This window comes from Cydia splendana, chromosome 11, assembly GCF_910591565.1.
Source record: "Cydia splendana chromosome 11, ilCydSple1.2, whole genome shotgun sequence".
NCBI lineage: Eukaryota > Metazoa > Arthropoda > Insecta > Lepidoptera > Tortricidae > Cydia > Cydia splendana.
The window spans coordinates 11,774,409-11,801,138 of NC_085970.1; the positions used below are offsets into that span (position 1 = coordinate 11,774,409).

General features: G+C 35.7%; 1 protein-coding gene across 2 annotated transcripts in view; it reads left to right on the top strand.

Annotated features, from left to right (window-relative positions):
* Positions 1–26,730, top strand: part of LOC134794906 (synaptotagmin-10-like) — a 166,810-nt gene that overhangs the window by 65,718 nt on the left and 74,362 nt on the right. The window contains exons 2-4 of one of the 2 annotated variants that reach the window (XM_063766755.1): positions 4,336–4,498; positions 5,291–5,435; positions 23,945–24,088. In XM_063766755.1, coding sequence (XP_063622825.1) covers positions 4,336–4,498; positions 5,291–5,435; positions 23,945–24,088 — 452 coding nt within the window. The remainder of the gene's footprint in view (positions 1–4,335; positions 4,499–5,290; positions 5,436–23,944; positions 24,089–26,730) is intronic. The other variant, XM_063766756.1, reaches the window with a different exon arrangement.

Here is a 26,730-nt window from a genome sequence, read left to right on the forward strand (position 1 = left end):
GATGAATTGTGTGTCCCACTGCTGGGCAAAGGCGTCCCCTCTTTTAACCTAAGGGACTTAGACTAAAAAAAGACTAAAGAAAATTTTTTTAGTACCCATTTCGAAAAATATTATGCGTGTGATACGCACACAAAATTAAACAGCTGACCGGTGACATCGTTACTTTTCACGTAGGTGAGTCACGTAAACAAGCCAGATTTCTCTGGAGACTTAGGTACGTCCTTAATAGGATTAGAAGACATGTCAGAACTTCTGTGTAATCCATTGTTCTAACTAAAGTAGATAACAAACGAGACACGATTAAAGGCATGACTCGTACCAGAACGTACGAATGTAGGAGATACAAATGACAGACAAATGAGAGAAAAATGTCCGGACAATATATAAAAAGCAAAAGGGAAACTATATGTCTACAATATGGTACTACAACTAGTTTATATATTACATTTTTACTAACTTAAACATAATACAAAATAAATCAACTTCATGCTGCAAGACTTCCATTATGGCCCAAATAATCTGGAATAATTTACTGGATTTAACGGGCATTAGTAATGAACTTTAAAAGGCCGTCACAATAGATCACTGCTTGGTCAACGAGGCACTCAAAGGTCCAAAACCCCCAAGTAATCATAATAAAAAGCTTCCATCCGTCCGCAGGTGACAATAATAACTTCCCGCCTTATTTAACTTCTTCTGTACCATTTTTTCATCAAGCAGATACGTCTATCTATTATAAAAAAAATCAATCTTATCTAAAACCGACTTCAAAAAGGAGGGGGAGGTATTCAATTCGGCGAAATCTTTGTTCACGGCAGTCACCTCATTCAAGCCAGTGCAATAAAAAAATTAATAAAAAAGTTGGTAGCATTGTAAAAATATTATTTTTCAATATATTTCTAATTTAGAAAAATAATGAAAAACGAGTATGTTATAACAAAGATTTACAAATGTTTGAATTTCGTTTTACCAAATCACGCTAAAGTCATAACTAAGTAGCTGTCCGTGAAATAGATACCGATCTTGAGATTGAAGCCAGACAACAACAACAATGTAATAAAAAGGTACTTACTTAAATATTTCTCATCAACTATTAAACGAGACAACTTATGTTGAAAGGGGTTTCTTTAATTAAAAGAGTCGAAATCATTATTTTATTTCTACTTAGAAAAGTATCTTTGCACTTATGTATTTTAATTACAAGCTTTTATTTAATTTGCCCTGTTAGTATGTAGGTACCTATTTTAGCAATGTTAGTTAATACGGGTCAAATGTTGTTGATTGTATATCGTTATCGTATTTTGTAATTATAACGAATGTCACCAATTTAGATTATATTACACCATTGTGTGTAATATAATCTAAATTTTAGTTTTAATCTAAATAAAATAAGATCAACTTTTTTAAGTTTACATATGTATACCAGGGTTTCTAAAGATGGGTGAAGCATTACACACTATGTCATAAAACTTGTGCTAAATACATCGTTTCGTATTCCCATCCTAATATCACTACAGATGTAGAAATTGCGGAAAAACTCCAAAAAAATTAAATGCTCTCAGAAATTTTTTGAAAATGTTTTACGAAAGTTTTATTTTGGAAATGAAAAGCTTCTATTTCCATACTAAAATAACAGTTTTTTTTTGCAAATATCCCTTCGAATTTCGCAATATTGAAAACATTACATTTTCTGTTGTCACATCAGTTAGGTACCTAACTTACACTTCTCAGTTGTTATTTTTAGAAAATACCGAAGATATATGTCACCTAAAAATACATCAAGCTTTTCTCGTCTTGGCCATTAGTGACTCGAGGGTTTTAGTCAGCCTTACTAAATGTTTTTTCTACATTTGTCGACAGTTACATAAGTTTTGCCGTAATTCGCACTGAGTGGCCTTTATTTTATTTTATTTTATTTTATTTGAGACATGCTTTTTATGAGGAAACTTTCAAGTTATTTTAAGTCGTTGTTATAGGTACTTATTTTAAACCTATTTATGTTGTTTTGATATAAATTAATACAACATATTTACCTACAAATTAATTGATGACAATTTTCGAGATTCAAATGGCAAACTAACGATATCTTATCTAGAGTCTGTGAGGAGAGAGAAGAGTCGTGGAATGTATTGGATCCCATACATTCCACGACTCTCCTCTTTCCACACAGACTCTACCGTTTGTGTGTCTATGCACATTTGCCGCTTCGGGCGTCGCAAGCGTCAATACGGTGGTAAGGCGGTGTCCAATAACAATAGGTTGTTATTGTCGATTTCAAATAATGGTTTACATTTTTCTCTTTTTTACAAAAAGTGTAAACATATCTTTGACGTAGACTGTACGCTTGAATTTCCACCGTCGTGGTAAGTAGAATTGCATCTTTGAAGTCATACGAGTATTCAATACACGTGTTCAGTTTGAATACATTGATGATATTGATATTGTGAGGCCGTATTCATAGGACAGGGGTCCTATGTATACAACAATACAAATTCACGTTTCACTTTATTTCTTCTTTCTTTTCTTCGGTTTCAATGACTATCATGAGGTTTTGTTGCACGAGTATCCATGAAATGAACAACAGATATAAAAAAAACCATGAAAGTCAAATACAAATTAAAACAAGACTAAACCTATGTTAATCTAAGTAAATGTGTGATTATTGAAATAATTGTCTTCAATATTTTCTGGAATAAATGTTCAAGTCAAATTCGAAATAATTCTTCATAAAAAATGGGGAACAGCGCATGCATAACTTTAAAGCTTGCAAGAACTCTTCGATAATCGATTCAATTTTAATTGAATTCAAATACAAACTAAAAAAACGTTTCAAAAAACATCGTTTCAATCTAATCTCGTTTCAACAAATATATACGCGAAACCTCCCTGTGATAATCCGATGGATTCAATTTAATTATAATCGAATTATTTATTTGAATTCGAATTTGAATAAATTGTGCCTTACGTATTTAGCAGGCCTAATAGCAAAATTTTATTTACGTTGAAATAATATTGAAGTAAAAATACCTAAGTATTTGTTTCGAAAGGAAGGCTCAATAGTTTAGTAGTGGCTTAAAGCAATCGGGCCAGTATCACCCAAGGTCATAAACTAGAAAAAAAATGTGCTTTTTTTGCCTTTAATTTATCAAGTAGTTGAATTAATCTACGGATTTTTTCGTATTTGAGTTTCTTCCTTGTTGAGAGTCAGTTAACAATATGGGTAGGTTTTTAACGCACGATAACGCAAGCAAACTACGATGGAACGGACATAATATTAAGAATATTTAGGTCTATTTATGGTGTATGGGTGGATATGATCAAGATCATCATAGACTGCCAAAGCCATGCCTTCTTTTTAGGATTTGAATTATCGGGTAAAAATTGTTAATTAATTTGCAGACAGCAGCTCTGCTTAGCCCAAATTATTTATGTTGAATCTACAATAGGTGCTTTTAAGCGAAGAAAACCTAACATTGTCTTGAAGCGCTTTGTGTAGATGTGTCAGCTTGCACGGTGACAAGTATTGTCTTACATTTCGCGGGCGCTTCAATAATGTTTCGAGTTACAAAAGGATTCGTTAATTTTAAATAGGCAGTTCCTTTGACAGCTGTTTACTATGAAAATACATAAGATTTTATTTTACGTATAACTTTGACATTTCGATCGTTTCTCGACATGCTTTCTTGAAACTTTTTAAATAATTTATGGCCTTAATTTTATCTGAGCGAGATTTTACGACCAATTTAATATCATTGCATAGATGCCATAGGTAGGTCAATCATTATTTGAGTTAAGTATGGAAAAGGGTCTTGATCAATTTTGATTTGTATTTCAAATACATAATAACTAATACACCAATTGTAAAATGAAATGAATCAGCCCAGGGCACAAGCAAGCTTTGGTCCCTTTTTCGTTTGTACATATGTCATCTATTTTAGTTTATTCAGTAATATATCAAGCAAATTACTCGTTCGATTATTCAGTGATATATAGATGTACCAAGTGGATACAAATGGTTGAAAAGTAGATGGATAGTTCTAAATAAACTTATTTTATACCTGCTTAAAAGTTTTTATTTAAATCATTTTTTTTTTCTACCAAATGAATACCAGTTGGTTGAGTAGGTATCTATGTTTTGAGTGCCACTCGGTTAGTAAAGTGGTTTATACATATAGATACGCTTTCGATACCATTAAAAAAATAAATACAATGCAATGGTTCGTGTTTTTCGACAACACCGTGATTTTATATGACTCATAGTGATAAGCTAAGGAAGGAGGGGTTTAGAAATCAATTTGCACAATGTAATAATAAGATTCTTTTGTTTGCCTACAGTTGCGTGGCAACCCGAGAGCCTCGAGGACCTGTCAGGGCTCCGCAGCAGCTCGGTGGACTACGCCGCCGCGCTCCTCCTGGCTGTCATGGCGGCCGTGTTACTGGCCGCCGTCGGCTACCACTGCGCAGCCACGTGGCGATGGATCGTGGGGAGGTGTGTACGGTAATAGCCCCTTCCCTTTCTTGCTGTCCTTGTGAAGCTTTCGTTTCTTGCTGTGTTGCTTGTTGCCGTGGTTTGTCATGGACCACGGGTGTGTATCGAATTTTCCCTTTATTTTTGCTGTCCATGTCAAGCTTATGCTTCTCGTTTTTGCTGTCCATGTCAAGCTTATGCTTCTCGCTTTATAATGACCTCGGAGCGAATTCCCTTGACGCTGACTCCAGAAGGATCATCATTATTTTTTTTACAATTGTATGGTAGTGATTCGTTCGGAGTTTTGAGGATACAGTTATATATCATCTAGCTGCATCTGGATAATGTTATATGGCTTCATGCAGACATTGCAGAAATACTATCTATAACTTTATGTCGCAAGGTGGCAAACACCATGTCAAATAGGGTGGGTGAATGTACAATAGTTAAGCGTTGGAGTGTTGGCGATAGCTACGGTACGCTTTTTATGTCGCTTTACATTCGATATATGTTTATTTTATCAATTTAATAACCTAAACGTTACTATTGTAATGATAACACGTAATTCTAAAGAAAAATGTAGGTACTTAGCTTTAAGCATTATGCAGAAATATGTCATTTTCTCGTAGACGTTTCGAATGAATGTTCGAATGAATTAAATTACGGATACAACTGGTGAACTAGAAAGTTGTTTAACTTTATTATATAGTGAGAACTAGAAAAAAAGCAGGAGGAAATACCTATACCTACCTACCACCTATTTTTGTCCTTATATTCTCGTTTATTAAGTAAAAACCTAAGTAAAAATAAATTGTTTGGCAGAAGCCGTCGCGCGTCCGAAGAGAGCAACTGCGACTCCCTATCTCGCCAGGCCGCTATACGCATCAGCCACTCGCTACCAGATCTACAGACCGAGCCCCTCAAGCAGGAATATGTGCAGGAACATAAGGATCCGGCTAACAAGAAGGTAAGAAGCATGACTGGTTAGTTCCTGAATCGCCGGATTCTTGCGTCACCGGATACTTGTTTCGTCGGATTCTCTTATATTACTCGGAATGTGAATTGTGGAGGAAATCCGGCGAAACAGGAATCCGACGAATCGGGAATTAACCGCATGACTGACATATTTTGAATTCATACCTCGGTTTGACGGGGGCAAAAATGGGCTGTTGAAGTAATTACTACAACTGCCTATCAATTGATTAAACATCGACTCAAGTGTTTGATATCGATATGAAGCGATTTGTAAAAAAATTAAACTATAATAACAAATGTAAGTAAATTCCTCATTTAAGTAATCGTTTTACACTAAGTGCATTAGCTTAATCTTAAGTTACCCTACTTTAAAATCTTTTTCATTTATTCTTTACAAGTATCAGAATCGTTGTAGACTTATCTTGGTCTAACTCTATAATGTTTTAGAATTTCACAGTGGTTGTATGATACGTCATAATTTTATCGCACTCGTAAGATTTAATTGATCTCGCACTATATAAACGTGAAACCATTGCGTCAGACCGGATCACTTTGATTAAAGGAATGGAATGGGCTGACGAGCCGAAACTAAATTCATTTCAAGTTAAAACCACGCACAGGTGAATGTGGTATGAGCAATGATATGAACGATTGATCGCGCGAGCGTTGCGGTGAAAAAGTTTGTTGGTAGTGGTTTGTTGAATTTATTTAATAAAAACCGGACAAGTTTAGTGTGAGTCTGACTCGCGCACCGAGGGTTCCGTACTTTTTTACATACAAATCATACATACATAATCTGTGAAAATTTCAACTGATAGATGTCACCGTGATAGATGGTGATAGCTAGATCACCATCTATCGCGCTTCATGAGATACAGCCTGGTGACAGACACACGGACAGACAGACGGACAGTGGAGTCTTAGTAATCGGGTCCCGTTTTTACCCTTTGGGTACGGACCCTAAAAACCAGCTGGCGCGCCACAAATCATTTGCCTATCACAAATGTGGCATTGGCATAAATATGTACCGATTGTTAAGTTTTACTTGCAGGAAATTACACTTACATAGGTATGTGAGGAAATCTGGCTGTAATTAAGGTCAACAACCAAACAGCTAAATTATTAGCGTAGACAGACAGAGGATGAAATTAAGGCACATTAAAAAAAGAAAACACCATATTCTAAGTATGTTCTATGTATTTATATATTATGTCTATCTATTTTAATATATACTGTCTTCAAGTAGGTACCCACAACACAAGCATTATTGAGTTTCCTATAAGACTAGGTCGATTTGTGTAAATTTAATCAAAAAACTAATTTGTTAATTTTAATAATATTTATATTCAAGTATTACTAGGCTATTATTTAGAAATTACTCGATTTACAAGGGTGCCAATGCCAGACTCATTGAGTTGGTTTGAGGGAGTCACTGCACTGCGGTTGCCGCCTGGTTTGGACATTTCATTACATCGAGTTAAAATGTGACGTTCCACGGGAAAAGGTACCTTATGGCGGCTGGCGCTTATTTAGCACCGCAATAGTATTGGAGCGGCGTTAAAAATTGCGTAAGCGCCAACCACCATAAGGTACCTTTTTCCGTGGGACGTCACAAATGTCATTCTTGTTCTCCTTGTTGTTTTATTTCTATTTGAAAGACGCTAATAGAGCTACTTTTATTTTTCAAACGGCTTGGGTACGGTGACAAATGTCATGTCAATACTATATTTATAACCTTAAACTTGAAACCCCTGTGGTTTTGAGGGTATCCATGGGCCACGGTTATTGCTTACCAGTCTGCTCCTTTGCTTTCTATATCATAGCAAATCTTTATTTATTTCAATAGGTTGCATTGCAAATAATTAATCTCTCTAATGAACAACTTCATTACTTTTACAAACGCTTGGGGCTGAAAACAACCGTTGTTATAATACCTAACCAGAGGCTAAAGTGAAGCACGTCAAATACAGGATCATTTTCCCAAAAGATGCAGCACGCTCGGCCCTGGTGGCCGATTTTTGGATTTCGGGCGCTCGATTTCGTCACGCGAAAATCTGTAGAAAACGAAATGCTATTTTAGAAATACGAGCGATAGAAATTGGGAATCTAGTGGTATTGATCGTTTTCAATTCTATTAGTAGAATTTAAATGCTAGTGGAGATATATTGAAGGGAGCCACACGAGATCGAGCGCTCGAAATTCAAAAATCAGCTCCCTGAGCTCTAAGGGGCTGCCGAGAAAATCTTAATTATAAAATTGTCTATCTGCGTCTCTGTCACTCGAATTCTATTATGACAAGATCCGGCCGCGCCTGTAGTCGTCCTGCGCTACTATGCTAATTTAGTATGAAAACGGGACCACGCTACATCCACATTTTAAACAGGCGGTCCGAAAGGAAAAATATCGTCCCAGTAATTAACATCTTCGGCCGCTGTAGCAATAAAAAAAAACTCTTGAGTAGCAATCTAGAGTTAGACCAAGAAAATTCTGCAGAGATTTTGATAGCACACGCAGTGGCAGTGTTATTTATACATCATCATTTCATAGAAGTTAGACGTTCAAAATAACACCTGCACTGCGTGTGCTGTCAAAATCTCTGCAGACTTTCCTTGGTCTAACAATATTTAAGTATAAGTTTAAGAGCGGCTACTTGTGGTGGCCATCAAAGTTCGTAAGCCCGTTATGCGAAGTCTCTAGAAGGTAGTCTGTGATCTGAAAGTATCTCGCAAAAACTTTTATTACATTGAGAGCTTCTTCCAAGGACGTAAGTTTATTTGTTGTGGACTAATGCATCTTGGCTGGAGTTTTTCTAACACAATGGGGTGGATGAGAAACGAAGAAATAGAACGTGTGTATATCTATTATCGGAGAAAAGTTTAAGATTTTCAGATAAAATATTTTATTACTATAGGCTGTGTAAGGATGATAGGAATCACCCATTACGTACATGATTTCTAATTTTATTAAGTGATTTGATTTCTACATATGTCATACATATTATAGGCAGCATTTGTTTTCGCTTTGCTACGTTCGAGTGAAAGTGACTCGATTGGTTTTGATAGCGCTGCACCTGAGATAACGACGTCTGTCGCCTTTGAGCGTGTCCCGCAAGGCTCGCACTTTTGTGAAGATATTTCTTTGTTTTGTGCGCCAGCTTTTATTGTTGTTGGTAACGTAATTCAAGTTAGATTTTCATCGATATAAATTTGATACATAGTTAAGATGTACACTTGGAAGTCAGCAATAAATCAATCTATCTCAACCGCTAGGCCAACGCTCTCATATCAGCCCTTTATCTCCGCTTGTCCCGGTCCTGAGCTAATCTCATCTAGAAGTGACCCGCAATTTTCTGCATGTCGTCCACCCAACGAGCCAACGGACGCCAGGCGCTTCTTTTATCCGAAAGGCCACCATTCTGATTAACATTTTAGTTCTCCTGCTGTCACTCTGCCTGGCAACATGTCCCGCCCAATTCCATTTTAGATTGGTAATGACGCAACCCACGTCAAGCACCTTGGTGCGACGACGGGTCTCAACATTTCTTACTCGATTTTGAAGCTTGATACCGAGCATGGCGCGCTCAATGGCTCTCTGCACAGCGAAACTGAATTTAAATTCCTTTAAAAGCAAATAAAAAGGAAAACTACTTACGGTGAACTCATGCACTATGCACAATATGCACATGCAGTTTCTAACATCGTTTACATGCATCTTATTCGCGCTTGTCTTTGTCCGGGTATGAGTGACTTCGTAACAGCATTGCAGTTGAGGAAATATGTATAACAACCTCTTCGCTGCCTTTGAGAGAGTCTCTCGAGGTTACGTTGCTTGTCGTTCCGGACGTTACAAAATTGTGATACGTTGGGTAAAAGCGCGCAAAACTTCTGCTCGCTCTATTTTCTTTGTATAACAATGTTAAGCAACAGAAACTAGACATGAGAGAGTTATATGTATGAAAAAATATGAGATCGCATTGTTATTTAAACACCTTTAAATTAAATATTTGCCTTTTTGGGTTTGCATAAAGGGCCCCACAGATTACCAGTTCGCCGGACGATATCAGGCTGTCAGTTAAAAGCAAAAGGTGACAGTTCCGAATAACTGACAGGCTGATATCTTCCGGCGAACTGTTACCACACAGTTACTGTGTTAGTTACTGTTACTGTTACTGTTACCTGTTACTCTCACCCCTTTAAATGTTATCTTATCCTAATTGAATATTAATATGTTTTTAAAATCCCTGTTGGCCGAATGCCATGATTGTTAATACAAACATAATATAAACTTAAAGTAGATAATTTTAAGGTTCTCACGTATTTTTACTCACTCGCGATATTATGCCGCAAAAACAATTTGCTTTTAAAATTTAGATTTCGCAAGGCCTTAATCCTCAACCCGTTGGATTTTAATCAGCACCCTTATGTGAAGCCTGACCTGGTGCCTGGGGCGTATTCAGATTAAAAAAATAAAAACCGGACAAGTGTGAGTCGGGCTCGCCCACCGAGGGTTCCGTACTTTTTAGTATTTGTTGCTATAGCGGCAACAGAAATACATCATCTGTGAAAATTTCAACTGTCTACCACGGTTTATGAGATACAGCCTGGTGACAGACACGGAACAGTGGAGTCCAAGTATAATAGGATCCCGTTTTTTCCCTTTGGGTACGGAACCCTAGAAACAGTGATTTGAGATTAATCTCATTGCGTCCAGCGTTGGTGCAGATACCAATAAAATAAATTAAACAATCATTTATTTCAGAAAAGTCCATATTATATCAGTAGCTGTCCGTTTCTCGTTTACGGAAAAATGCTGCCCTTGTCCGTCATGACTCATGAGACGCACGCAGAGGCAGCACCCAGCCAGGGTGTAGTTAACAATTGCCTAACTTGTAAAAAAAATACTTTAAGATACAGATTCCTACTAATAGTACATTTTCTGACATGTTTTACATATACCTTTTTTTCCAAATTTTCAAATTAATATTTAATACCTTTAAAATAATATTTAACGTTACGTACTCGCTTTTTCACGCCGCGCGCGTTTCCCGAAAATGAGGCGCGGAGGGCTGTGTTCGCGTTGAATAAAAAGTATAAATAATGGAGATACAGTTCTGCAATCGGACTTTTTCATTGGAAATATGCTTCTCTTTTATAATATTCATTTTGGTTTCTTAAATATTAATACTTTTTGAGATATTGGGGAAATAAGAAATATATCTTTTTTCCCCCTTATTTTGTTAATAACTTTTGATTTTTGTATGTGGGAATAAACATAATTCCGAATCCAATGAGGTATCACATGTATTTTTAGGAGTAGTATCTCTATTTTTCACCATTTTGAACTTGTGAACTACACTAAAGGACATTATGTGAAAGAGACATATTAAATATGAGCGAGGTGTACTGAGATTCATATCAAATCAATATAATATTTCTTTTTTAATCTGACCACGCCTGGAGCTCATTCACGTCCATAGTGGGTTTCGCAAAGCTTTTAAGAACAGAGAGTCTCGAGATAAGCTCTGCTGGGCCTGAGAATGAAAAAAGAGCATCGGAAATGTATTTTTTTTATTTCGTATTGGCCTGTGTTATAATTATATAAGCTGGCCCAAAAACACGATGAATGACAAAAATTTCCACGAATATATTACTTACTTACTTGCAAGTCTTTTTTTAAATGTCATTGAAAATTATTGTTAAAATGATCAACAATATAGGTAAGTATAGAGTAAAAAAATGTTTACGTATTTTTGGGCCACTATATTCGGGGGACCGAGCTTTTCTCGGAAAATGTATGAAAACTCAAAAGTGCGCGTTTTCCCAGAGATACGAGTAAGACCTAGCTATATCCTCGAGATAGATTTCGAGATCCTCGAAATATTTAATAAATATTCAAGAAAGGTATAAGATAATAGCTCAGTTCACAGGACAGGAGGATTCGATGAATGAAAATGAAAACCAATCTCATTCCATAATAATATTAAAGCTTGTTGGTACCTTTGTTAATGTTACGACGTTATATAATAACTTTCCTCCTGTACCAACCATTGTACAAAGAAAACAGCCATGGCTGCGCAAAGGGTTACATTGAAAAGCTTTCACGGCTTTTCACCTACCTATAGGTTGTTATAAAAACATGCTTGGTAATGCTATTATAGGTCAATGAACTTCGATGTAATTTCTTTTTATTTTTACCTTAAATTCCGACATTTCAGCTGAGTTGCACCAGCTGTGGTCAGGAATTTAAGGTAAAAACAATGAAATTATATCGCGGTAGTACCGTTTGTGTAATTAAATATGTGTACAAAACGCGAGAATTAAGAATGTTACAATGAACTTCGATTTATGAGGAATTGTTTACAATGTGTAACCTATATAGCACACAACTGTCTAATTCTTCGTTGTTTTTATACTACGACGGTAGAAAACAAGTATGCGGAGTCCGCCTGATAACCGACCTGATGATGTGTCTATATTAAAATTAGGTTTATCTATTACTTTATCGTATACCATTGACCGGGGTGACTTTCAAATGCAGGGGCGACATAAAAATTCTATTTTTTAAGCCATAATATATATTTATGCGAGATTTTTTACAGTAGGTGAATATGAATATATAGTAATCTAACTAGTTACAGGAAAATTTTCAGTAAATAATGAATAATGGTAATTCTATGACCGTTTTAAATCTATCTAAGTAACCCCAAATTTTCCAAAGTCACCCCGGTCTACGGTATCTGTAACGAGTACTTACCTATATACAAATGGTTTTATTTACATAGGTAAATACATATTGTGGGGTGAGTCACTGTCTACCGGAATTACCGGAAATATAACTGTAAGGTAAGGTGGGGATGACTAGAGTCCTACCAAGAAAAGTCTGCAGCGGATTTGATAGCCCACGCAGTGTAAGTGTTATTTATACGTCATAATTTCATAGAAGTTTGACGTTTAAAATGACACTTGCACTGCGTGGGCTATCAAAACCGCTGCAGACTTTTCACGTTCTGACTATCACCGGGGTAAGACTATCTATCTTTTGTATGGAATTCTCATACTGTTTGTCCTGCTCCGAGCAAAATAAACTATGTCAATCTTACCCCATCTTACTTGATACCGTTTTACCCATCACGGAACATCATTGTTCCGGTGAAGTTGTAGGCCAAATAAAGATAATATTACGCCTTCTTAAAACTTGCGTTTGCTAATTCTTGGGGTCAGGTTGCTAGACAGACCGGAGGTCTTTAGAGTGCAACCGGAAATAGAGTCTAGTTGACTGCGCAATAAAAAGCCAATTTGGTAATAAAAACTCGTTTTAAAAGTGTAGTTTAGAAGAAACTTAATTTATCTGTCCAATATCTTATTTTCTTGAAAAAAATGTAAGTAGGAACAAATAATATCGTAGGTACTATGGGAAAAAATTAATCTTACCTACGAATAAACTGCCTGCCATCTACAAATGCTCCTGGCTTAAACGTCTGAATGTCCAAGTTAACATTCTTTTATATGACTTGGCCCTGAAAGTTTTTTTTAACAATTCTGGCCTGGATGCGAGTCCTTTAAGCCCAGGCCCTGAAAGAAACTGAAGGCATAATTACGAGCTCGGGAAATATTATTTAGCTTTTGGGAATAATAAGACATTTACTTTGGAGGTTTATCTTCATTACGCTTATGGTAGGTTCAGTAAGCAGCAGAAGTTGCTAAGCGGGCCAGGTGTTCAAAATGATGTTGATGTGACTTTATTGTTAAGAGAATAAGAGCGTGTCAAGGTAAATTTAAACACCTTACCCGCTAAGCAACTTCTATTGCTGACTTTACCACTTTCAAAAAGGAGTTTTCGCGCATAGACGTCGCTATTAAATTGACACGCATTTCCTTTTCATGATTTTTACAAAGCTTTGGTTTATCAAAGCTAAGGCAGAATATTTTAAAGATAATATTTTTTTTAATGATTGTTATTTCAATTTTTATGATATTCTGTAAATGGCGTGTAAGTAAGAAAATATTCCTAAAATATTTGTCAACTAATTTTTGGCCAGCCTGTAAGAGTTTTACCAAAATGCTCGTTATGATCACATTGCTTTGATTATGTCACATTACCGTAGCAATATTTTTACATAAATAAACAGCCGGCGTATTATGGATAGCTTTATCCATCTTTATCCACATGATAAAAAAACTGTCACTTTTTAACACCGTGGGATAGAAAGTGACGGACACCGTTTTATCACGCTGTCACGTAGACAAGAACGACCATCGTATCCGTACAGAATAGAAACAAGTCATATTGGTCTCAGTTTACCTAGGTAGGTACCTAATCTTTTTAATCTTGGATATCAGTATCAGTATAAGTTTTATTTAACAAGATTTCACTCAACATTTACCTAAGTAGAATGTAACAGAAACATTTTCAAGGGTCAATGAGTTCAATGACCGATAACTAAGTACCTATGAAACGCAAATGTGTAATATTTATTCAGGTCCGGCAAACGGTTACAAAACCGTATTTAACAGTTATCGGATTAAGTCAATATTAATAACGAGAAGGGAAATGAACCGGTAACGCAATATTCGGCAATTAACCTGGCTGATGGTTACTATGCGGTCAGAGAATATTCTGGCGGGAAATCTATATCCTCCTCAGTCATACAAATGAAAAATCCAAAATTTGCCATTGAAATTTGAACTTACAGTATAGAAAATAGAATTGATTTTGCGTTGTTGGAAAAGCAAAAGCGACTCTGTTCCAATTGAATAGGATTTAAGTTTCATCGAACTGATGAGGTACTATAGGTAGGACCTTGGGCTTTAGGAGGATATGGATGTTATTAGTATGTAGACACTAGACAGTTCCGGCGTGATTGTTAGAATCACTCCCTATCAAAACGTATTGTACATATTGTTATTGTATGCTTTATGCCTGGAGTCGTATTCTTATTGTAATAGCGAATTTGATCTCGATTTTTTATGGTTATGATCTGTCAGTGTCAAAAGTGGTGTTTTTGGTTGAAGTTCAAGTCGGTGCAGAGTTAACTTAGACGTACTCTAATGTACGGTAATGTAATGTGTCTCTACATAAGTTTACCTTATTTTCATTATTTCTAACATTGTTTTTATTTTTCTTTTGCCGTCGTTTGCTTAGGCCAAAATGATTAGAATAAGTAAAGTACTACACATCTCAAGACCAATACATTTGCGGGAACTATCGTGGGTTGAAAAACTTTTCGCTTACCCGATACTCCTAAGAGAAATCATAATACTTCTGCGAAGCAACAGATGAAACAGTCCTCAGAAGTATTTAATTTCTTGGAATCCTCTGTTTACCGAGAACTCCCTAAGGATAGATCCCGTACCTGCACGTTCGATACACTTTCAATTGGTTCCTTTGTTTGTTTAGATGTTGTCGATATGTTCAGGTACACGTGCAGTGTACAGTCAGCGTCTAGTAGGCAGCATCCAAAGTATTCAAATAGTTCGGTGCACCATATAATTTGTATGGCGTACCGAACTATTTGAATACTTTGGATGCTGCCTACTAAGTATGTATATGTGTATATGACGCTGACTGTTCCTATGCTTGGATGAACTATGTAAATTTTGATCGTGGTTTAGCTATAGTTGGAATTCAAACATTCTATTTATATGTAGGTACGCATTTTCGTAGGTATGTGTAGGTTTCGGTACCAGCGTAAGGTTTAGAATAGGTTCATTAAAACTCGAAATAGAAAATACCTGTAAAACAAAAAAGGAATAATAGTTAAGGTTTCTTTGATACAACAGAAAAAAGGAATGGATATTTTAGTAGGCTGGATCAAACAGTACAAAATAATGTCCTAATTACTTAGTGCCCCTAGGCTATAAAGCGGTATGGAAGTAAATAATAAGTAATATAATTATCCTTTTGATGTTTTAGGTCTTTGCTCACGGGGATTAGACTAACTTGTTCGATCGTTTTATTTCCTAAATAATGTTACCTACCAAACGAAATAAGCTCGGTTTATAATTTTTTTTAGTAGGATACTTAATTATTATTATAAACTAGCTTAATTTTACGTTTATTAATTTAATGCTTTGGGCTGTGTTTGCCTTGCTTCAGGCAGGTAACGTTTTTGATACTAAAGAGACTAGTTTTAATATTCCAGTTATTCTCGCTCAACGCTTCAGTCTGGCAGTTCAGCGGGGTAACGCAGCCAGCATCTTGGGGACCTTGCCACAGGGGCCTTTTTTAGATTTAGTTTAGTTTAATTTTATTTTAGAATAGTTTGTATTTAGTTTAATTGTAATTTTAAGTTATTTTATTTATTGTTTTTTGACTTGTTTTTGTACCATATATATGAATAAATTAATATTCCAGTCTTTTGAAATAAATATGAAAAAACATTTTGTAACATTCTAAGTTTTCAGACGGTTTTATGAATCTGGAGAAACTTTAGAACGATTATTTACATTTATACACACTATATAAGTTTCATATTAGCTTTATAAAACAATATAACTCTTTATTCAACTACCTATCTATATTTGTATAGAGTTTCTTATTAGCTTTATAAAACAATATAATTCTTTATTCAACTACCTATCTATATTTGTATAACTGTATTATACTGATAGAAAATTTTAAGTTTGTGCGCCGGCCTGATTTTAACTTATAGGCATCTTAGTTTAGTCGAGGGTGGAAGCCCTAAACGACGGCATTGCATGAACAAAAGATTTCCTTTGGCAGGATTGGTCCTTAGGAACCAAGGATGGATTTAAGAAGTGGTGCCACCGAGATTTTTGATGTTAATTTTTAGGGGCTCTCAACTTTATCTTGATATCTATATCATTTTAGTTACTAGGCCAAGTTTGGTATCGTTTTCGTATAAATCGGGGATGCCAAATTCATTTATGATATCATTCCGGCACCATTCCGAAGTAAAAACACATAAAATATGAAAAAAATATTTCTTTTAAATCCTCTTCACACTTAAACTGCTGAACCAATTTAGTTGAAATTTGGTATAGAGATGGTTTGAGTCCCAGGGAAGAACGTAGGATACTTTTAATATCAAAAATGATCCCTTAAGGGTGTAAAAAGGGAGGTGGAAATTTGTATGGGGATTCAATAACCGCTGAACCGATTTAGATTAAATTTGGTATAGAGATAGTTTGAGTCCCGGGCAAGAACATTGGATAGTTTTTATTCCAAAAATATCCATAAAAAATGAAAGGTAAGGTGTAGGATTGTATGGGAAATCAATAAACGTTGAACCGATTTGGATGAAATCTATGTCTACATCTTTGATTTAGTTGATAATGATACTAAACTTGACTTAGAACCTAAACTTAAACAATTATTAACCTCAGACGTCGCAGACGCTTAAAACCCCCCCACCCCCCACCTGCATCAAAAATCTGGTTGGCTCCACTTCTTAAATCCATCCTTGGGTCCTAAGGACCAATCCTGCCAAAGGAAATCTCTTGTTCATGCAACGCCGTGGTTGACCTTTTTATGCTCTGAGCACACTCAACTAGTTAGTTTAACTGTAATTTAATAAATAAATAGTATCAAGACGTCATTTTGCAATCTTTTGTAAGTTGATATACTTACTAGCTTTGATAAGACGAAGTAAATAAATAGTTTACTATAAATAACTTGTAAGAAGATCTCATTTAGCTCCAGTAACACCATAAAAATGCATAAACGTAACATTAACACCCTTAAATTCCAGTTAAAATCTTATTTCATTACAGCATAAAGTCCTCGCCAAAGGCTGGGTAATTGGGAAAAGTACCTTCAGCCTCATAAGTTGGCGTTAAGCTTGAGTGCGAGTCAAGATTAAGTGCAGCATGCAACGTAAACATAGCATAAAAGTATTTCCAACTATACAACTTTACTTGGAGGAGCTGAGATTAAAGTACTTTTGCGGTATATAATAACTAGATTAGGATTCTGCTGAGGAGGTACCGTATAATTCGAGATGTTAAGTTTGGGAAAGGTTAATAAGTTTTTTGATGATGTAGGTTATGTAAGGTGTCTTAGTTAAAATGTGCTCATAATTATTTACGTCGGGAATAAATGAAACAAACAAAATAACATTTATTTCTGTCGTTTTGTGTTTTTACTTAGATGTTGGAACTAATGCAGCGCTGGGTCCATTTGGAACTCTAAGGCTATTTAAAATAAAACAAATAAAAAACTAACAGTGCTCAGAGCGTTACTTATAAACAATTTGTGCCGAAATTATCTATTTTATTTCTATGTAAGGAAAAATATATCTAGGTTCTTACAAAAAATAACTCATGCCATTAGATAATAGACATAAAACGATACATTAACCATCTTTTCTCAAATGATCGAGTGCCTTTTCGCAGGGTTTTTTACGTATAAATAAATAAGCAGCTGCATGTAATGTAAGACGAAAAGGTAGCATATTGAATTGGGTAACAGTGAAAAAAAATTGGAAAACAAGAGGGGAGACGTACCGATTGTGATTCACGATCAGACAGGGAAAATTGGCAAAATTATGCGAGTAACCTTGGAACCACAGTTACCTTGGTAACCTTTGTCAGGTGAATTAATGGATGTGAAGCGAAACAGAGTCCCTACCGCAAACCACGTTCGACGTGCCTCATGTCACACTTACGTACGAATTTACAAGTGCGACAGAGAGGCAACAGGTCGAACGTGGTTCGCGGTAGGCCCCCAGGAACAATATGTATTCGAATCGGAAATATCGTGAGTCATTTAACTAATATTTTTCAGTTTAACTTTGTATAGTCACACGCATCGGTTGTAGTGACGGAAGTAGTGTCATAAGGTGCAAATTTTGGTATCGGATGAATTCACTTAGCACAGATGTAATATACATAAAGCTAAGCTGTTTGAGCCCGGTAGACATCCGCCACCCCCTGGCAGGTAGGCAGGGGGGGCAGTCAAAGTAGTTTGTAATGGATTCAAGCTTTCAGCTCGTTTTTAACCACGTTAGAGGATGAATTTTTAAAAACGCTGAAATTACTTTTCTTGTATTCTAATAACATGCACATATAAAAAGTTTCAAGCTCCACACTCGAAAAAAATTTTTATCTCCATATAAATTTTCAACCCCTATTTCGCCACCTTAGGGGATGAATTTTCAAAAACGCTGAAATTAGTTTTCTTGTATTTTAATAGTATATCTTCTAACGAAGTTTGAAATTCCTAGCTTAAAAAAAAACATGAACCCCATACAAACTTTCATCCCCTTTTTAACCCCCTTAGGGGTTGAATTTTTCAAAATCGCTTCTTATATCTTGTACACATTATAAATGTAGCCTGGTGTGCAAATTTCAACTTTCTAGAATTTTTAGTTTCGGCTGATAATAGTAATAGTTGAATAAAAAAATAGCACAACGATTTTGATTTATTCGTCAATATTTTTATTTTTTTCTATTAAACTGTACATCAAAGGTCTCAAAAATGAATTCCTCATGCCCGATTTATCTGGAAATGATACCAAACTCGAGGTGGTAGGTAAATAGAAGCCGATATGCGGCGTGTAACTTTGGATGCCCCCCTGCCAGGGGGTGGCGGTTGGCTACCGGGCTGGATTGGCTTAAGCCCTTGCTACACGGTCGCCGACAAGCCTTCAGACCGCGTGGCCTTGGTCCGTCCCGGACCGTGTAGACAGTTGTTTCCAACAAAATTTGACCAAAACTCACCAAGGACAGACCAAGGTCAGACGGTTAGAAGGCTTGTCGGCGACCGTGTAGCAAGGGCTTTAGCTTTAAGTATACTACATCTGTGCCAAGCGAATTCATCCGATACCAAAATTTGCACGTCCCATACATTGGGTGACACTACTTCCGTCACTATTGTCGTGTGTTTTAGTGTAAAAATACACGAGTTAGATAAACCTTAAAATTTGTTTAACATTATGTATTTATAATCAATTGGTTCTTATATGAATTACTATTTTGAGGAGTACTAATTCATGAGGAGAGGAGGAGAGAGGAGAATCCTCAACATGAAGGAAAAAGATTAAAAGCATAAGAAGTATCGTTGTCAGTTGGTATCTATAGTATATAGTATAGAATGGACTCACGAGTGTATCTAGTATACTTTAAGAAAACTTGGTATACCTGCAGCTGGTCTCGAATCCATATACATAGGCACCTACTCTTCTAGTTAAAAACATTGTGCACAAACATAGGTAAAGTTTCATACACAGCAATTAGGTTGAATCTCCTGTGGATTGGATACGCCCAAAGGGCCATAAAGCCTAATTGTCTGATCGAACCTTTTTCCACATTAAGGGATCCTTTTATATTAACCCACGATTTACACGAACACTCGCTTCTGCCCACGACTTCGTCTGTAGGGAATGCAAACCGGTTTTTAACCGAAATTTCATACAAATACAAACAGGCTTGTATTCCCTATTCGTCTGCGTGGAATGATGATGATTGATAAAATGTCGTACCCTGAGTCTCAAACTATCTTTACGACCAATTTCACCTAAATCTGGTCGACGGTGAAGAGGTAACAGACAGAGAGACAGACAAAGTTACTTTCGTATTTATATTATTACTAGGGATGATGTAAGCTATTGTCCATAAGAGATACAAATTTGACGTATTGACGCAATTTAATAATATTTTTTATACATATTGAAATACCACGTTAAGATATCTACGGTTTTATAATATCCAAACAGCTATGAAAATTTCAGCGTCAATGTGTTAGAAAATATAGGACACAGGATAAACCCGTCGTGTGTGGGTTGTAAAAATTTAAATTGAACCTATTATTTGGCTGACTTTACGGGATTTTTATCAGATTCAGACGTGATCTGCCCCCGTAGCACGGTCGCGTTTTTATCGCTTGTCACCATGCCTGTCACGTTCTAACAAGTATATAAGTGCGAAATGGACGCGCATAGTGATAGGCGATAAAAATTGAACCGTGCTGCGCCCGCAGGAAAATTTAAAGATGTAAATCGTCGCCTGCCGTAAAGTAGGTGCTTAAGTATAAATGTTACTTAGGATTATATTTCAGCGCCGTGCGATAAAATAATACACTGGGGACTGTCTGCCGAGTTTTAAAAAAGACGTATAATTGTTATTTTGCTTGTAATACAAAATAATAGTTTTTTTCAATTTTTACTCTCGTTGTCAAATCAGGTTTTGAATATAAGCTCCTCATTTGTATTGTATTGAAAACTTAACTTTTAACCCTGAATACCCTGATATTCAAACAGATAAAAATAACTATTTTGCGTTGCGTTTTGTGGTTTGATCTAAATTGTTTTACAATAGAATTATAATATTTTTATACAATTATAATATTGAATTTTTTCGTTTAAGCTTATAAATAAAGAAATCATTTATTCGTTGCAACCATATATTCTAGTATGTATTTGTTTAATTTAGAGTCAAAATAATTATAAATCTAGAAATAATTAAATTAGAATTCTTAAAAACTTCTATCCGAAATAAAATACATAGGTACGTAAAAATATTCAAAGACAATATAAATAAAATTTTACTATTGTATTTTTGAAACAATGTTTAGCTAAATTTACGTAACTAAGAAACGCGTAAACCAATATAATTCACGCGCTTCCGAAAAGTCCCTATAAATCAGGCAGCATTTCATCGCTGAACTGCTATGACACCTCTTCAACCAAGTACGACCCGGGCGGGATTATTCAGTCAAAATATTGAAGTATCTGCGTCTTTATAATTTGAAAAGCCAAGGCATAATTAAGTAAAAATCTTATAAAATCAATAAATACCTGTTCCTAATAATCTGATTCACTAAGGCGTATTTTTTGCTGTTATCACAAATTAATTAGGCTAACCTAACAAAGGTAAAGAAAGCAATTAATTAGGTTAGATCTTTCTAGTAACTCCTTCAATTAAGAACTCAATTTAGCTCTAAATATTATTTTTTACTTCATGTGGGCTACCTAAAATGAAATTGTTGTACCTAACAAAGTTTCGATAGTAGGTATATTATTATGCAGCAAGTTGGACAATGCACGTAAAATTTAGAATATTAGGGCTCAACCTAATACAACCTTAATATTCTGTCCATATACATCGAACACCACTGCTATCTTACCTTCCAACCCAGAAGGGAAATCAAGCTTCATTGGGATTAGTCCGGCTTCCTCACAATGTTTTCGTTTACCGAAAACTTCGAGCAACACCGGCTTCCGACACATCGGAAGGGAGGGGCCCAAGCGATATCTCACCGTACAAATCTTTCTGCCATTTTTCGCGGGGGGAAAGGTGCACACAGTCGCACTTCTCACACACTTACATACAAAATCCAATCTGTGATGACGACACAAATACATAGAAAATGACACACGTCAAAGACAAATCTTGCAAACCTCGATCTCTTTTTGTGTACGGACGAGTGACAAGTGTCACAACACGCACACTAACACATTTTCGTTGAAGTATGTTATTGTATTCTGAGAGATGAGAAGTCGGATTTGTCGCTCGACCGATCCGCAATTTGTACTGAGCGAGCAAAATCGATAAATCCAACAATTACATGAGACTAAAATATAATAATTGTGTTTGAATGTAATTAAACGTATGATATGTTAAAAAAAATATTACATGTGAAATGTAACACTTTCTTTTTGTAAATTTGATGTCCCCGACCTCTTTTTATAACAATAAACCGAGCAAACAGGCATTTTTGTGCAGCAGTGTTCACGCGCGCGTCTGGACTCGGTCTAGTGAAATATCCAAGTGCAACTAGTTTTATTACCCGCGCTAGATTAGATTGACGCGCTAATCTTGTACCTCGGCAGAGGGGAAATAGTGCGAATGCCGCCTCCCTTCCGTGTTGCTCGAAGACCGAAAAGCAATTGGTAGACATCAAATGAGATTTCATACATAAGTTCCGAAAATCTCATTGGTACGGTCGGTTCCCCAACTTATGTAAGTACCCAAGTTGCCATACCATACATAATTATATATATATATATATATATATATATATATATATACGGTGTAACATGGGGAAACCGAATAATTTTAACAGCTTATTCCTGATCATATTTAGAGACAAAAATGTCCTATAAACTTTTTTGAAATTCGCCTAGTTTCAGAGATAATATTAATTAAAAAAAAAAAATGTTTTTATTGTTACATAGTGTAAAAGGCCTTTTTGATGGTGATGTTGCTGCTATGGGACGTAGTCTAAATATCCTTATTGGTAGATGTCAAAAAGTGACAAATAACACTTTGCAAAAAGTAGGTTTTACGAAAAAAAAATTAAAAATCAATTTTAAGTGACAAGTTTACCAACAACATTTATTTTTTATGTACAAATACATTCAAAAAATTGAAAAAAACAAAATAAAAAAAAATTTTTTTTGGCGAAATTGACCTAAACTCATATTAAATTTTTTCCTTCTTTTGACCTCAGAAATGCGTGGTTAAAATTATTCGGTTTCCTCATATTACACCGTGTATATGGTGTAGAAAAGTGGACACTTATGCATGGGCCGGGTTTGGAGTGTTTCTACCCTCCACCTTTTTAACGACGTGGGCCGTTAGCAATACCACCAACATACCACCCCAATTTTTCAAATCGGTCCCATATTTTTCTTTATAATTGTGGTTGGATTCCATTAGATATACATATAAATCTTGATGAGATTATATTAATCCCTGATATAGTATCGCCACGTAATCCTTCATCAAAACAGTATTTCTTGCATTTTTGATAATCTCTTTTGCTATTTTTGTGGTAAATTCATTCATAAGTACGGGACGGTGGGGTGCTTAATTACGAACACCTAAGGGAGTTTTGGAATAACTCAAAAGATAGTATTTGTACGTTAACTGTAAAAGCTTCTTCTGAAAGTTAAATTATCGTACTTTAAACTACTACAAGCAACAGTATTAATTTCTCTTTATTTAATCAACATTTATAACAAAAACAAAACCTCTTAGTGTTCGTGTTTACACGACACTGGTCGGGCAATCACGAACACCTAATGGGACAGTTAAGATCGTTTACAATTGACCCAGACTTAGGCCAATCAAATTAGATAAAAAAAAGCGTTTTGAGGAATTAATTCCCAGCAATTTAGAAATCATTTTAATACCTTCATTAAGTCCTTAAAAAAAGGACTGGTAAAAAAAGATCTAATTTTGACACGATATTACAAAAAAAAAGTCAAAGTGGCGGCCATTTTTTACAATCTTTGACTACGAGTTCATATTAAGGTATTTTTCGGATTCTCAAATGTCAATTTTTATCATGATTAGAGCAAATTTTACGTCGGACGTACCGTTTTTGAGCTACAAGCAAATAACTGAAAACGAGCAAATTTTTTTCTACACGTCCTGGAATGGAGCAAACTCGGATTACGCTAATTTAGAACCAGAATTTGAAGGTATTAAGGCGATTTCCAGCTTGCTGGGAATTAAATCCTGAAAAAATCTTATTTGGTTGGTCTAACTAGCCTAAAAAAAAGGGTATATGTACTTAATAGAAGTGTTTTTGTCACAGGTTCTACGACAAACGACGCTCCCGATCGTGCCGACGCGTCTCCAGACCTTCCAGCGGCAGCTCTCCTACCGGCTGGACCTGCCTTCCATCCAGTTCAGTATCTGCAGCTTAGAGCGAGCTGATTCATCTATTGGACTCATCAAGGTAAGGAGACTTTCAGGTATGTGTTTAGGATCTGTTAGCCCGGTAAAAGGGACTTTAGGGACTTCACGTGAGGTTATTTCAAAACAATAAAGATATTTAGAAATATGCTTTGTACAGAAAATTCAAGTTTCTTATGTTAAACTAGACGGGCCCGCAGCTCCGCTCGCGTAAATGAAATAAAGAGTTTGTCTTATGTTTAGTTAAATACTTACCGATATTATTATGTATTGAACCCTGCCAGGGTTTATAACTGTGATAGGGACTTCTTATTTGTAACCGATATTTGGATAACTTAATTCGCAAATTTCTCAAAAAATTATGTGATTTGATAAAAGGCAAGATTGTATTTTTTCATCAACGTAGGTATTTATTTAAAACTTGTTTCAACATAAAATTATTATTTATTTTTATTAGCCCAATTGCAAAAACGTTCATTAGATTAATTTCCGCCTTAAGACGAATATGTATGACCACCACCCATAAATCGCATTTTCATACAAACGTAAATAGTCCCCATTTCCCTGTCTGTGACGCAACGACCCAAAATGAGTCCTGGCCTCCGACACCAGATCACGCCATGTTTCCCGGTCTTGCGATAGCTCTCGCCAGTCGCCATGGCCGAGATTGAGCAGATCTTGAGCAACCCTTGAGCTCCAAAATATCTGAGCATGCACTTTAACTACATTATAATAAATAAATAAATAAATAAAAATGTTATTTATTAAGGTATAAACCCATTACATTTCATTAAGTACTATATTACAATATTAAATTAAAATTAAAGCTATATACTACAACTAAAAAAGTAGGTACTAATTATAGAGGTGCAGCGGAAATCTTGCTCATACAGTAGCAGGTTATGTACACTACATTAACAATGCTGTTCGTCGATTCACTCACTCTCCCGACAAACGACCAGTGCCTTTTACGCATTATAGCGTAAAACTCATCTACTCTGTTCTCGGCGAACATACCAGACGCACTACACCGCCACGGTAGCCGTAACATTGCACGAAACGCGTTGTTGTACTGTACTCGGAGTCTGTTGAACGATCGTTTCGTGAAATGGTACCACAGCTGACTAGTGTAGAACGCCTGACAGTATGCCTTGAACAGAGTAATTTTGGCTTGGTCAGAACAGTGAGCAAACCGACGCGCCAACATGTTGCTTCTCATCGCTATGGCCCGCCGCTGTCTTTCGAGATCGTCATCGTCTTTTAGTCTGTCTGTCAAAACGTGTATGTAATTTACATTGTTCAGATATTTGTGAATACCTCGGCCGTTCCGATATATCTGATGGTGACTGTTCAGCAAGAAGAAAAAATCCTACCTGGTCGAGTCGTATCGTATCACACACACATTATTACGGGCACCATCCCTTAACTGATGGGCTTCATATTAACTTGCTGTCAACTTTGTATTTTTGGCCCATCTCGGCAGCCCGTTCCCCGGACGAATGGCAATGTTTGCCGAAGCCGTGAAAGTCAATCTGAATAATATAACTCAAAAAGAAATTTAAAACAATAAAATACAAATTATTAACACGATAATACTAATTTGATTGATAAGTTTAGTCATATATGGCATAAGTCACTCGTATGGACATAGACTAAGGTTGAGGTTGACCTTTTATTTTACTTCGTGTGATAAAACGCCGCAATAACTGTATACCAACATGACAAACATAAACATTTGATATGTCTGTAGCACCACATCAAATAATTTTGTCTGTAGCACCACCGTAACGAAACTAACCGAGAGTTGCCGAGAAACGGCCGATCGTCGTAAAATAATGATTGTTATGAAAAATTATTTTGCTTAATGTAAATTAAATACGCATCGAAAGCGATAGTTTTTATGCTCTAGTTCTATTCCCATATTGAGATAATAGATTGGAACAGTTTTTTCTTATCATACGTGCGTCGTATTTGAGATACGTGTCAAAAACTTTTTTAGAAATTTGTAAGGCGCCATCTCGCTTCTTCCCTCGTTTTTTATCCCGTTCTGGTTTTTCGATTTTATATATATGATACCTACTTAGTTGTTTTGAACCTTTCAATATTTACGAAAACTCATCTTAAATCGGCTTATATGTATTACGGTACAAGTACCTACTGAAAAGTTATTTATATGGTCAGAAATAATAGATAATACCCTAAAAATACATGAACATTAATTGAAATACAATATATTAAAAACTAAATTGAATAATAATACTTACTTAAAAATAAACTAAGCAAAAATAAGTATAACTTAAAAATGCTAACAGAATATTACTCTCTGGGATTTCAGCGTTCGTTAGTAATTTTTCGTCAGTTTTTCTTTTGTTTATTTATTTTCATGCACGAATTAAAAATCTGGCCACGCTCGGTTCATAAGTTAGAGCTTATTTTTTTGGACTGTCAAAACAAACATCTTTTTTAAACTTATAATTAAATATAACAAATGAAACTTTTGACTAAAATATTATTTTTCACTTGTTACATGTATGAAATGCCCCCCCCCCCCCCTATTTTCTTTTAAATTCTAACTAAACTAGCATAGACTCGAGTTTGCAATATTATGACGCCCCGAGTTACACACAATGTTTTTCATCACACTTGCGATACAAAAATTAAGTATAAAGACAAAAAACTGTTAAT